The 15,319-nt window shown below is 38.2% G+C and overlaps 1 protein-coding gene across 1 annotated transcript in view; it reads left to right on the plus strand.

The window, feature by feature from the left end:
• ctnna1 (catenin (cadherin-associated protein), alpha 1) overlaps nt 1-15,319 on the plus strand; it is a 111,039-nt gene that overhangs the window by 7,565 nt on the left and 88,155 nt on the right. The window contains exons 4-6 of the mRNA XM_048176235.1: nt 2,367-2,533; nt 5,835-5,954; nt 7,833-8,102. Coding sequence (XP_048032192.1) covers nt 2,367-2,533; nt 5,835-5,954; nt 7,833-8,102 — 557 coding nt within the window. The remainder of the gene's footprint in view (nt 1-2,366; nt 2,534-5,834; nt 5,955-7,832; nt 8,103-15,319) is intronic.

The raw sequence follows: 15,319 nt of genomic DNA on the forward strand, positions 1-15,319 counted from the left end.
CAACGCTTTACTTGTGCGAGACTTCAGGCCAAGTCTGTTGCCTTCTGTTGGCATGTGACAGAAATAACCTGTAACCATAAAGTCATCACCATACGTTCTCATTCGAAGTGAATGGCTGATGTGAGCTTCCCGACTTGGAATGCCCACTTCTTCTGGAATTAGTGTGGCATTTTGTACTTCTGAGATGCAGAGTGCAGGCTCAACCCACTTGTCACTTGTTGGAATAACATCTTTGTCAGTTTCAGACTCGGCACTCAGTGTTTATTGGCTTAGTTAGGGCTGTAAAATCTGTCAAGCGTTGGCCAGCACACTGCTGTGATGCTGGGGAATGTCACAATGGTTTTGGTATGCTGTCATTGGCTGTGGAATCCAGACACTGTTGCTCGCTGGTGCCGGAGACTGTCAGCTATGCAGTTTTGCTCGACCATGCATGGCTTGACTGATAATGCCACCATTGAGTGGGGTTAAAGCTTTCCTAGATTGAAAAGAGATCCCAGTACCCAGCTGTGTGTGGCTTACCAGCTGTTCTGCAACCAGGGCAAATGTAATCATTGCATAATGCACATTGGAAACCACTGAATCCTTCAACGATTTTCTCCCTAACAGCTCCAGAGTTGTTTGCTGCATGTACATTAGCATGTCTCCTGGGTGGAATGTGCCTTATTTACCGTAGAAACCAATTTTGATTGCTTCACACCTTTCAACGGGACGAAGGTGGCTGGGAATGAGAATGCCATCTACCTACCCTGCAAGGTATCTGGATGTTCTTTGTGCCTTCTGTAGACGTCCGCTTTCAAAATTTCTTCTCAAGCCACTGTGTTCCTCTTGTGAGCGCTACTTTAGAAGTGATAGATGTGAGTTTATTATGGGTGCACTGATCACTATCAGGCCTGTGAAAATGGTCTTATTGATTGCATCCTCTGGAAGGAATGACAGTCCCTGCAGTCCTTAGTTCTCCTGGCTTTTTGTGTGGTCTATGGTCGGATGAATCTATTTTTAAGTGATAGAAAAAAATAGACATGGTCTTAGAGCTACCATTCAACATTTGTGGAAACCAACACTTGCGCAATAACCCAGAAAATTTAGTTTTTCAGTTTGCTGTCATTCTGTGAGACTCGCTTCCTGTTACCAGGGAACACTGCACATTTTTCCATACATCAACAAAAGAAAGAATGAAACCCCCTCCTGAGCACAAGGCTATTACTGCCCCCTCAAATTGATTTTTATCTCTTTTCATTGAGTCAATTTCAGTTCAGGCAAGTTATGAACTTGGCCATTACTTGCACTCTTGACCGCTTTCATTGCAAGCGTTTTTATTTTTATGCTTTACTTGAGTGGCATGCAGAGATCTGCATGATTGTGTTCAGTTTCATTTGCCGACACATTCGACAAAACAACCCGATACTGTGTCGAATGTGAGGTTTGTGGTCGAATGACTGTGCTCATTCATTTCGATATTTTAAGCCGCTGTTACAGAAAAAGATTCATACACAACCGTTGAAACCTTGTCGCATTGAAAAGGTTTCAACATGAGCCAACTGGGTTGTGAAGGCAAGTGATGACACCCTTTCGCAGGCACATCAGATAAGACGTCAGTGTTATCCCGGGGACTCGACCTTCACTGAAAGAACTCATTTGGTGTGCTAGCATGTGTCAGAGAGCTCTGGCTATGAGCAGACTTGAATCGAGCCTTTGCTTTCATCAGTGTTTCACTGCTTCTGACTTTACTCTCCATCTAGCATTTCACAAAATGACATCCTAATGCAATTAACCCGTCACCCCCTAACCACTGGCATTTATCCTTGAACATGAACACCCACTGCCCTGGTGATTAGCTTTATATTTCATCTTGTTAGTTGTTGTTGTATGTAGTGGTTTGCTCTGCTTATGACAGACCATGGGGTGCCTGAATCAGATCTACCACTTGAATTGCTGGTTTAAGTTTTACAGTTCACCATGTAGTTCTTTGTTAAGGGAAACTATTAATGTTTTACCTCTGTCATGCCCATTGTTTACTGTGTTTGTGTGGCAAGGTTGCCACTAAAGAACCTCTGTAGCAACATCTGTACGTCGTGCTGTTATGTGTTCGTGGTCTTCTCGCTAATGACCTTGGACAGTATTATCATTGCCAATTAATGGAGGCAGAATTTAATCAAATAACGGACAATAATTAGGTCTCAGCCTTTAACATTTCAAAGGGCCGCTTTGGAAGTAATTGCATCTTCAGATGTTGAGTTATCTTTTATTTTGTCTTCCACATTGGGAAAAGATCATTTCTTTGCCCTTGCTGCTCTTGCATCATGAGGGCTATGAAAGAACAAATTAAAACTAATAATGAGACTTTGTGTATGAATCTTTTTCTCTAGGAGATTCCATGAAGATGGCCTCAGGAGAGTTTGCAGAGGATCCCTGTTCTTCAGTTAAGAGAGGCAATATGGTCCGTGCTGCACGCGCCCTTCTTTCTGCTGTCACTCATCTGCTTGTACTGGCGGACATGGCTGATGTGTACCAGCTTCTGCTTCAGCTCAAACTGGTGAGACACATGCACAAGTTTTTACTCCTTGAATAGTTGGTTGACTAAAAATTGAAAAACATATTTTTCTAAATCTCATATACACTACTGTTCAAAAGTTTAGGGTCAGGAAGTATTTAAAAAAGAAATTAATACTTTTATTCTGCAAGGATTTAATAAATTGCTCAAAAGTGATAAAGACATTTAACAATATAATAGATTTCTGTTTCAAATAAATGCCGTCCTTTTAAAATTCGAAGCTCCGATGTGGAAAACGGACGGAATCATGGAATCCAGTCAGAAATGGAACTTGTACTTATCACTGTATGAATGCATTTACTAAATTTTGGATGAATAAATCAAAATTAGGGCTGTACAATGAATTCATTTGTTATCTGGACTAGTGTCTGTGAATATCAAAGCTCAAAAAAAATCAGTTTCAATAAAAGCTGTTTTGTAGTAACAAGGAAGTTTTGAGTTTTGAAACTCTGTTCATGACCCCTTTAAAAAATACTGATTTTTGGTCATAACCAACACTGGTCACCTCAAAAACATTAAACGGCACAATTGTTTTCAAAATTTATAATAAGACTTATAAATGTATAATTTTAAAAATAAAATTCTTATTTTATAAATTAAAAAGTTATAAGGGACCAAGCATCAAAAATGCGATGGCACCTATTGCCAAAATACAAACAAATGGACAAAACTTTTCAGGTAAGTAGATATAGCCTACAAAAGAAATCTAATAAAGTAATCAAATTTAAAATAACATGGCATAGTTTTCACTGTATAAATTGATTGATGAATGCTTATTAAAGTTAAAGTTATTCAATCAAGACCAGTGAGTGATTTTCTGTCTTTTGTTGTTTGATTAACATTAATTGAGCAAACTGTGTTTTATTAGACTATTTATTAAACTGCTGTCACTTTAAGACCGAATGCACAGATCTAATATACTGATACACATCATATTTTCTCCTTAGTGTTTACCTCCACTTAATGACTTTTATTATCAAACTCCTTAATAACTCTTTATTATCAAACACTTCCCACAATTTGGCAACATTAGACTGCATTTTACAAAAATCACCAATTTAGCTTATTCCAACATTAAGTTTGGGCTTTTAGAGAGGAATGAATGCACACCGCTGAGAAGGAAATGAAAGGTAGGTGTGCTACATGGAATGTGGCTAGTTTTAAATAGCTTTACCTCAAGTATCTTTTCATAATCCTTGAACAGCTATACAAAAAAAAAAAAATAGATCTGAGCAGTAAATTGGAGACTAAGACTCGCTGTGTGAACGTAGCCTTACTGACCCCAAATCTTTGAACAATAGTGTAGTTCTAGACCTATATGGATTTCCGTGATTCTCACTCTATAATACAAGTTTTCTCAATCCATGTGCTAGCTTTGTCTTAAGTTGTTATATTTACATTTTCCCCTCTGCTGTAGCTCTCAAATCTTATTCACGTGTTGCATATTCATTGCCTTGTCACATTCACTTATGAGAATTGCAAGAACCTTTGGCGTCTGTCAAGAGTAAATTATGACACAGTTTTCATTTTTGGGTGAACGATTCTTTTAACGTTTTGATCACTCTAGACATGCCTGGAGGGGTTTTGTGAAAATCGGCAGAGTATGTGCCCGGCAATTTCCATTTCATTTTGGAGTTGCTCGCATCATGCCAACCAGCAGAAGCTCTCTGGCAAAGTATCAGACTGGTCTTTTTCAAATGCATGACACTTGTTGGAATGCAAGTTTTAAGCTGGAAATTAGCCAAAATGTTCTGTGTATATAACTGGTGTTACCATTTACATTGGAGTCTGCTGATATTTTGAACGTTCATATCTTGCTGTAGCACTTAGACTCTAAGTCCACCACTGATTTCAGATTTCTTTTTATAACCCCCTTCATTATCTCTATCCCTCGTCAGTCTCTGGATCTGAGAAAAAGCTAAAGCCGAAGGGTAGTGCCCCAGGGAACTGGCTTTGGTCCAGAAGGCTGAGTAAAGCATACGCAAAGACACCCGAGTTTTGTCCTATTTACCCCCCTGGTATATAGGCACTGGTCTTAGTGTACTTAGTACTTTTATTGCCCTCAGGCTTTATTGCTCAACTCTTATTGAACTTCTTCCAGCAGTAATTATATGTGCAGCAATTAGTTACTGTGTGTGAATATAAACACTTCATATAAAGAGAACCCTGCATGGAAGCTGCATGTTGCAAGCATTACCGTAGCCTTCACTTTTTCACACACGTCTTGGTTTTATATTAGATTTGTTTGAATTTAGTCTATAGATTGTTGGTACAAACTAGATTATATTCACTTTCTGTTTCTGCAAGCAACATGCTATTGAATCATACTGTGTAGTTCTTTATGCACCGTAGAGCGGTCTTGTCACGTTTGTGTACAAAATGATTTCACCATGTTGGCAGTGCTGTGAAAAACATCCCTCTCAGAGATTTCATTGGAAATGTATGATACAGGTAGATTATTTTTTCAGTGTTACAATTAGATTTTTATGCCAGTGTTTCTCGCTTGAAGTTTATGATGAACGTATGTGCAAGTGGAAGCAGAAGCCTTCTTCCGAAAGAGTAGGCACTGTTTTTCTCACTTTTTTTCTTCATTGAATTGTTCTGGAAGCTCAGCTTGAATGATCAAATGAAGCTTTTCAAGTATGCTTTTGTGACCCTAAAATATTTCTTTTGTCTGATTTTGTCTAATGTACTAAATAATGGTTTGTCTCATGCAATTACTGTATTAATTAGAATATGAAACTATGAAAGAAAATCATGATAGAGTTGGACAGTATTATTTGGCATTTTTCTTTCGCTTTTACTGTTGTGGTTGAATGAGATGCAGTGATTACAGGTGGCATTTTCTGGCTCACTGGTTACATCACTAATAATTTCTGGCTCACTGGTTACATCACTAATAATTTTTCAGTATAATAATTTTATATTGATGCCTTTTCAGTTGTTCTACTTCAAGTTTTTACAAAAATATCACAGGAAAGTATCCAAACATAATTAAAGAAATATTTCTCTTTCTCCCTCTCTCTTTCTCTCTCCAGTCCTAATGTGTCCTTGTATAGTTTATTAAAAAATGTTTCTAGCTGGTGAGGTGTCCCTATTAATAAAAGGTGTAAAATCTGAAAATAAGTTGAAAATATTCATATGTCCCCTAAGGGACCCTAAAATAGTTTTATAGGGTAAACATGAAAATGTCGCACTTAATGTCTCATTAAATTTTTTTTTTTTTTTTAGGCCATAGATTAAGGCTTCTTTTCTATAACGGCTTATCATACTTGACCCACAGGTGGAGGAGAGCCTGGTGAAGGTGCGTAATGCAGGCACTGAGCAGGACCTGGGTATCCAGTACAAAGCTTTGAAACCGGAGGTGGACAAACTGAACCTAATGGCGGCCAAGAGGCAGCAGGTAAAATGCAGCCACTCAATGCACCCAGTGCACCAAATAATCAGAGGAGATCTAATTTCATTCGAGGATGTACTGACTTTGAATAGCATTACATCCTCTGCCCACATGTGGAGCGAGGAGCTATCTAGCTCTGGTTGATGATTTTATGTGTATAACCTAGGGCTGGGAGATACAGCTAAAAAATTGATCACGATATAATGTTTCATATTGTTCGGTATTGATAATTATTGAAGAAAATTTAATACATTTTTTTTTTTTTTTTTTTTTTTCAAAAAAAGAACGGTAGAAAAAAAAAGGGTTGAATTTAACCAATGCATTTTTAATTAAGGCAAACAACAAATAATTTTAAATAAAAAATAAAATAAATAAAATGTAAACAAATCTTTCTTATTTACTTATTTTATATGAAGATTAAATAAATAAGTGTTAAAGAAACTTACAGCTGCACAATTCTGGATAAACTAAGAAACTTTTTTGTTTTGTCAAACTAAGATCACGATTCTGAATGAAACTAAACGAAATAACATAATTTACTAGAGGTTCTGACAAAATATTAATTGCTGCAGTCTATTTTAAAATTTTTAATTTATTTGAATTATTTTTCAAAAATCTGTTTGGATGTATGATTCAATGACTCACTCATAAATACTCTTGTTTCATTACTGGATGAATCAGTGTATTTGAAAGAATATGTTGAACGAAGATTCAACGTCAAATACATTTTTTTAACACTCGCTTGTCTCCACCTGGTGGTGAAACAATAATCGATAAATGCGTCGTTTTCAGAATCAAGTTTTTTTCAGAAGCTGATTTGCTCAATTTTGATCAATAACATAGACATTAGTGTTTATATCTGAACTGTAAAGTTTTATCCCAGTATTTCTGTGATAATTTGAATATTTGTAACAGAAATAAAGATACTGTGTGGTTGAAACAACAAACAATCTTCTTGGGACCACTATGGGAGCAAGATTGGGTTGGAGCAGCTAGAGTGACAAAATCCAAAAAGAATTGGGTCTTTGGGATTTTTTTTTTTTTTTTTGGGTTAATCAGTTTCAGTGGTAGTCAACAGTGATAGATTTCAGGATGAATTTTCCAGGTGAGCTCACTTATTAATAGAATGAACATTGTTTCTCCATTTGAGAGAGATTATAGTATCTTGACAATGCTAATTATTTCTCAGTTCGAATGTGGAGTTGAGCTGTTTATTTTATTTATTCAGTGTGATTTCCCTTCTCATGATACACCCGACCCTTCTAAGTTTATAATTTCGTGAATCAGTCAGCAGATGCTGTGTCCTCACTTTCAAGGTGCAAATTGCTTTGGTATTAAAAGATTTTTAAGTTTTTTTTGCTACCATCTTTGTGGAATGAGGAGTTCCTCAAAGATGGTTATAATAAGGACATAGAAGCACTTTGATAAAACAAAGTACCCACGACAAAAACACTTTAGAGATTAGAGGGCGTTTATGCAGGATACATTTCCTTTTCATACACCTAGACAGAGTGTGAATGGAGCAGGCCATTGATTTTTTTTTTTTTTATAAATTTGACACGTCATCTTAATGTTTCACTTAAGGCATGAAATGCTTAAAAAAAAAAAAAAATCAGTCCGACTCATTTTTACATAGAACGACAATTTAAAAAGTAGACAAAATGACCAAAACGGCCAATGTCTCCGCTAAATGGAAGTGGTAACATGGCATGTGTTTCTATGCTGCAGATTTGCCAGACTTATACGTTCATGATGTGATTATGAGTTGTGTGGGCCCTTAGGGGGGGTTGTACTTTGCTCTATCAGAGTGCTTCAGTGTCCTTATTATGACAAGGCTGTAACATCACCCCTAAATTTTCCTCCTTTGCCCTCTTTGTATGACAGGAACTCAAGGACGTCCATCACAAAGATCAAATGGCGGCAGCTCGCGGCGTCCTTCAGAGGAACGTTCCTATGCTGTACACGGCTTCACGTGCCTGCCTGCAGCACCCAGACGTGGCCGCGTACAAGGCCAACCGGGACCTCATCTACAAGCAGCTGCAGCACGCTGTCTCCGGCATATCTAATGCAGCCCAGGCTACCAGCAGCGAGGACTCCAGCTTCTCCCAGCCTGCAGGTGGAGGAGAGCTAGCCTACGCCCTCAACAACTTTGATGTAAGTCCATGGGCCATTGGATGTCACATTTTTGAGCCAGTTTCTCTGATCCAGACAGAAATAGCCAGCTAATAAGTGGTGTCAGTGGAGAATTGTCATTCAGCATCATGACCAAGACTAAACTGAGAATTGGCCTCCCTCTAATTGAAGGGATCGTGCTCTGTAAGCATTGTCATTTAGGGAATTTTTATTTTTTTTGCCTGTTACATTGGGACAGATTCCGTATTGTATCCTGCAGCGACATGCTTTTCTCAAAGGCAAAAGGGCAGAACAACAGGGAAACTTGTGCACTTTTCTGTAAGGGTGTGAGAAGATGGCTCTATAAAACTTGGTATGGGTTATAGATAGTAAAATATTCAGAATTCACAGAAAAGGTTGCAGTGAAGTGTTATGAAACATGGAGTTCTTTGCAGACTTTAGGCATGGCTTAAAGGGGGGGTATCATACACAGTGTCTGCCAATCTTGAGTACCTGTAGAGTAGTATTGCATCCTTCATATTTCCGAAAAGTCTTTTAGTTTTATCATATTTATAGAAGATGCATACACTGTACTGAGTCTTTCTGAAAAAAGCAGAGCTCCTGGAGACGTGCCTGCCGTGGGCAGAGCTAAAGAGTCATGAGCGCGCGCAGATTTTACGTAGCGATCGTCTGCAAGCTGCGACATTATAAATAAAAAGGGAACAAAAACGTTTGCGTTGTTTACATTTATGCACTTGTGCGCTGATTGCCAACAAAACACAGATATCTAATGCAGCTTTACTCACCACCCACTACAAACATACGTGCACAACTCAGTTGCTGCCACAGAAAAACAAACTTCATCCAGTGTTCCCTTAATGCTGGGTTCTTTGGGAAGCTGAAAAATGTAATCTTTCCATCACAAACAAAAACACACTCCTTCAGTGACGGGAGCTGCATCTCATTTCAGAGGCTGTGTCCTCCGGAGGTCGCATTTGAAGGCTGCATACGTCATCAAGGATGTCTTATTTAAGAAAAGTAACCATAATAAAATTGACTATTCATTGTGAGGTGTAAAATACTGTAATTTCTTTCTTACTTTGTGGTTACTTTTCTTAAATGAGACTGCCTCGATGTGTGCAGCCCCTGAATTGTTTAAAAATCTCTCTGCTTCTGTATCCCGACCGAAGCGCGTTGATGGGTGTGCTATTGCTCTTGCTCTTGGTGGTGTGTGTGTACGCTTATCAGGGAGAAATGCCTATAAAAGGAATTCAGCCCTTTATTACGTGATAAAGGGCCATACTCTGAAGAAAAAAAAAAAAAAACGGCGAAACATGACCACAACTGGAAGTTGTATATTTGGCACAGGAGTACTCTGTCATACGTCCAACTCGTGTTTTGAAACTTTGGCCATGTTTAGCATGAGCATCCAACTTCTTTAACAGTGTAAATAAGTCAGAATGCATGAAATGGCATTAGACCCCCCCCTTTAAATTTATTTTATTATGCCCATTTTTACAAGATGTAATTTAAGTCTCAGGTGTCCCCAGAATGTGTCTGTGAAGTTTCAGCTTAAAATACCTCACAGATCATTTATAAATCCATGTTGTAAATACTAGGGATGCAACAATAGTTAGCCCATGGTTCAATACATACCTCGGTTTTTTTAACCAAGGTTTTTGGTTCGGTTCGGTTCTGATGGCTTGACACATAAGAGTGTTTTTTTGTTATTCTATGCTTAGGCAATAGGAACAGTAAGAGGTTAAGAGGAAAAAATAAAAACGATTTATTGCAATACTCCTTTATTTTACTTAAAAGCAAAGAAAAGTCCACTAGTTCCTAGTGTGTTGTATAATATAAAACAATTTTTTATTTTAAAATTAACACTGACATCTCACAGCTGCTGGTAGCCTATGTACAAACTGGGGAACACATAAATTCCTAAATTTTGAAAATAAACATACATGTGAAGTTAGTAAACATAAATTGACCATTTCAAATAAACATACTTGTACTTCAGTAAACATAAATAAACCATCTTAATTAAACTTAACAGTACTCCAGTACAGTATCCTTCATTCAGAATGTAAAGTGCAATTTCACTTAAGTCAGCTATCTATTCCTATCTATTCAGACAGTGATATTGCTGGCTGATGGTGCCGCAGATGTGCAGTCATGTTGGAAGCGTTTCCATTTGAGTAGGCTACATGTGTAAAACAATGCTTGCAGACAGTCATTTTTTTGTTTACTGTTTTTTCTTCCTTGGCATTATACTCAAAGGCAAAACCGAAATGTCTCCACACCACGGATTTGAAAGATGCCGGCGTTTCATCGTACTGTAGCCTCACTTCACCGCCGCTCGCCATGTTAAAGTGTGGAATGATGGTTCAGCGCCCCCTAACTTTAGAGCATTGAATATATTTACTCGCGGGGAGGAGTTTCCTCATCTCAGCTCGTAGACTTACAGGCACACACAGTCAGTCAATACGTGCATAAATTATTTAAACGTAAAACCGAAAAAAACACAATTCACAAGCACGTATTGAACCGTGGATGTCGTACCGAATGGTTCAATATTATATTGAGAATTGTGGCATCCTTAGTAAATACCCATTTCTGACAACAGAACGAGCTGCTCTGCCCCGTCCCCTCTCTACGATCTTGCCTCAATCGAATTCTCTGCCAAATATTAACAAGACATCTGCTTGGTTTTGATTATCCTCTATATCGTGATCACTCTCACGGATAGCATAGTTCTTTCATCATTAAAGTTTTTTTTCCATGTGTTTTAAAGATATAACAGTTTAAACTTCTAATGGATCATTTTCTGACCACACTTATCTGAAGCACACATAGACAGCTGGCTGTCAGACGTCAAGTCTCGTGAGTAACTTCTTTCACATTTTGTTTTGTTTAAACTGTCAAATACACACAAGGTTCTGTCAAAAACACACAGTTCACATAAACAGTCAGTTATGTCTGTAAACGTAAATAGCAGGCAACGTTACAGAAATCGTATGTGATATTAGATCTGTGGCGCATTTCCTTCAAAAATAAAACTAATCCACTGCATTCAGCGGCTTAGATGTCAGTAAATGAAGACTTATGTTCACTCTTACATCCAACAACAAAACATCTCAATTACTTACCAGACATTGTTGTTGCTGCAGCTGCTCGAGCGTGGAGGAAATGCCAGACAGCGTACGGCTCGCTGAGGGAGGAAACTTTGGTAATGCAGGACTGTCAGTCTGCGGTTGTGGGCGGGGCCTGTGGCTAATATGATGTCACATTAGCACCATGGCTGAAAACATGTTGTTGGGAGACACTGCTTATGATTTATAGGGATTAAAAAAAGGAGTGGGTGGATTTTTATCACTATAGGGGGGTTGTGTACCATGCAAAAGTGAATTTTGCATAATAGGTCCCCTTTAATGTTTTTAAAACCCTTTAATTGCTGAATCAGTAATTCATCATAACAAATGTTTGGAACTGAATTTATCATATTGGCTACAGAAAGATCAGCCTTTGGCTTAAAATGCAAGGCTTGATTTTCAGTTGTGTGGAAAGCACACAAAGTTGTATTGTAGCTAGTGATGAAGAGGTACATATTGTGAGTAGGATCGAACAGCAGTTCCATCACCCTCTACAACTGCTCCACATGGTTTTATCAACAAAAAGCGCAAGAGCAGCAAGTTGTTGACAAATCCGGTGTGTGATTGAACTGTGCTGAGGAGACGGTAATCCACAATTCAATCAGATTATATGTGTATGTCCAAACAAAGCTGAGCTACTGACCTCAGAGAGTCTTTCACAAGTTTGAACTTTTGTTGCAGGGTTGAGTCAGGTCAGCACCAAAAGCTTATAGGGAAATAGCATGCCAGTTTGACTGTCTATGCAATGCATTTATGTTCTGATGTTACTTGTATTAATTCAGATCAGAGTCTCTACATTTAATTTGAGGTTAAGGGTAGCAAGTGATCATTAGCTATCCTTCATTTATTTGCGCTTTGAACAATGAGTTTCCTTCCAGAATAGGATGCGAACCATTAGTCTAACTGTTTTTGGTCTGTTGCACTCTGAACATTTTAAACAATCAGTTAGTGAAATAATAAATTCAAATGATATGCATGAACTGAAATGTTGCCATAGAGATCTTATAAAAGGAAAAAAAAAATGTAGGTTATAATGGCACTAGCTGTGTTTGAGCACTGGGTGTCTGCATACATTTCTTTTGAATTTGTTAGTGTCTAGCAAATGCAACCTGTAATAAGTCATAATAGATAGTTTGTTCCTGATGGACAGGGTGCATCAATGATTGCTAAATGCAGAATTTTATCAGCAATTTTTATTTGTTCGATTAGGACTGCATGATAATGGTTAAACTGATAATCATGATGATTTTGCTCAAATTATAAACATGATCATTAATCATGATCTAATATCCAGATATTCCAGAGAAAGATAAGTTAACGCACACACATGCACATATTACGTAGTATTATATTTACTTTTACTTTTATTATATAATTATCAAAAGGCAGAAATTTAAGGCCATTTCACTTCACCTAATAGGCCTGTAGGTGGTGCTACCAACTATGATAGCTTCATCAAACAGAAAATCAATTAAAAAATGGTGGCTCCTAATTTCAATAATTCCAAATGTCAAATTTTTACAGATGTTGCATTAGTGCAGTTATTCCCCAACCATGATCACAAACAATATGGCTGAGATTCATGTTTGGTTTTATTACAGTTTGTCACAGAGAAGGTTCACTTGCAAATTTAGTAGCAGCAAATCGCAGACGCTGCCTCGTGAAGGATCACAAATTGGCTGTATGACACTTCCATTCGAGCAGAATTTCACAATGGACATTGCTAAACTTTAACATGTTTGTCAGTGTTATCAGATTATCAGCGCTTTTTTGCAGCCCAGAGAGAGCATGTGCGCATGGTTGCCAGTTTGGGAAGATTAAAGGTGCCCTAGAATTAAAAATTGAATTTACCTTGGCATAGTTGAATATCAAGAGTTCAGTTCATGGAAATGATATACAGTGAGTCTCAAACACCATTGTTTCCTCCTTCTTATGTAAATCTCATTTGTTTAAAAGACCTCCAAAGAACAGGCAAATCTCAACATAACATGTTACGTAACAGTCGGGATCATTAATATGTACGCCCCCAATATTTGCATGTGCCAGCTCATGTTCAAGGCATTACACAAGGGCAGGACGTCTGGATGTGCACAGCTGAATCATCAGACTAGGTAAGCAAGCAAGGACAATAGCGGGTTTAAAGAATTTAAAGGGGCCGCAGCCTGAATCGGCGCATATTTAATGATGCCCCAAAATAAGCAGTTAAAAAAGTGAATAAAAAAAAAATCTATGGGGTATTTTGAGCTGAAACTTCAGACACATTCAGAGGACACCTTAGACTTATTTTACATCTTTTAAAAAGACGTTCTACTGCTCCTTTAAGTAAAACATTGTACAGAAAACATATCCTTTTAAGAGAAAAGGTTTGATTGAAGGTCTGATTGGGGGATTTTTTGCTCTTGACGTGGTAACCCCAAGCAGTAAAGATGGAGGCCCGTTACCAATGCAAGATAACGGAAATGTCAGATAGTCAAAAGTTTTCAGGACAAATAACCAGCGGGCCAATATCACAATCACTTTTTTTTGGTTAAAAATTATCCAAAATACTTTTTTGAGCAAGTACATAATCAGCCATTGTTCAAAACTATCTCATCATCTTTGCTCGATTCACAATGGTAAGCTTGTAATAATGTTTTATAATAAGAGCGACATGGTGGATTTCGGCGGGAAATTTGAGCATGCAGCAGTTCCTCTGCGTCATTACGTCACGTCCGTAAACAGAAAGCAAGGAGTCCAGGCTAATCGGTTTTATCACGTGAGGACGCAGCTTGTAGCGGATCATTTATAGCCTGTTCTCACAGCAGCTGAAATAATTAAACTTATCATTTTGATGGTGGATTGTAATCCAGAAAGGTCCAAATGACAATCATCCGTGACAACTGAGATTCATCCGTAGCCAAAAAGCAAAAGACTTTGGACTGTTGAGTGGCTACAGAAATTGAAATCTACAGGTAACGCTAATACACACTAAATACACAGTCATGCAATGCTGATGTTGTTACCATTAACAATTTGAGAACAATATAACAGTAATAATTTGCACGGTTTGACGTGATCCGAGCTAAGCGATCGTTAGATTTAATCATCATTGGCAGCGCAATTTATTGTAGGCCTAATGCCTTTTTCCTCAGTTGGTCAGAACAAAAGTGGCAGACATGTTACTTGTTCAGATGATATTTTCCAGTGAAAATTCTTATATTGGTCATACTTTCAAGACATAGAATCTGTGATTCTGAAGTTCAGTATCCACACTGGTGCAATGACTGACAGCAAGCATTAGATTCATCCGCGCTGACGAGCCATGCTGTTGCACAACGCACATACAGATAACTGTTCCGCATATGACAGCAATTGCAGGTTTCAAACAATAGATGGCGACAAAGAGGAAAAATCGCGATTTAGTGTGTAGTCCTATGTTAAATTCCATATAACTTTATATGTAAAATTGAACAAATGCACAAAGCAATAAATCCTAACAAGCTGTAATTGGGTTAGGATAATTCCTGAAGCTGTTGTGCTAGGTTTCCTTTCCTCCTATTGGCTATTCCTACTATTGGCTCACTACAACCAATTAGGTGCATTTGTTTATCGATTTGAATTTATAACTAAAATATACACTGATCAGGCATAACATTATGACCACAGACAGGTGAAGTGAATAACACTGATTATCTCTTCATCATGGCACCTGTTAGTGGGTGGGATATGGTAGGTAGCAAGTGAACAATTTGTCCTCAAAGTTGATGTGTTAGAAGCAGGAAAAATTGGCAAGCATAAGGATTTGAGCGAGTTTGACAAGGGACAAATTGTGATGTCTAGATGACTGGGTCAGCATCTCCAAAACTGCAGCTCTTGTGGGGTGTTCCTGGTCTGCAGTTTTCAGCATCTATGAAAAGTGGTCCAAGGAAGGAAAGTGGTGAACCGGCGACAGGGTCATGGGCAGCCATGGCTAATTGATGCACTTGGGGGTGAAGGCTGGCCCGTGTGGTCCGATCCAACAGACGAGCTTCTGTAGCTCAAATTGCTCAAGAAGTTAATGCTGGTTCTAATAGAAAGGTGTCAGAATACACAGTGCATCACAGTTTGTTGCGTGAGGGGCTGCATAGC

Source organism: Megalobrama amblycephala, linkage group LG23 (genome assembly GCF_018812025.1).
Source record: "Megalobrama amblycephala isolate DHTTF-2021 linkage group LG23, ASM1881202v1, whole genome shotgun sequence".
Lineage (NCBI taxonomy): Eukaryota > Metazoa > Chordata > Actinopteri > Cypriniformes > Xenocyprididae > Megalobrama > Megalobrama amblycephala.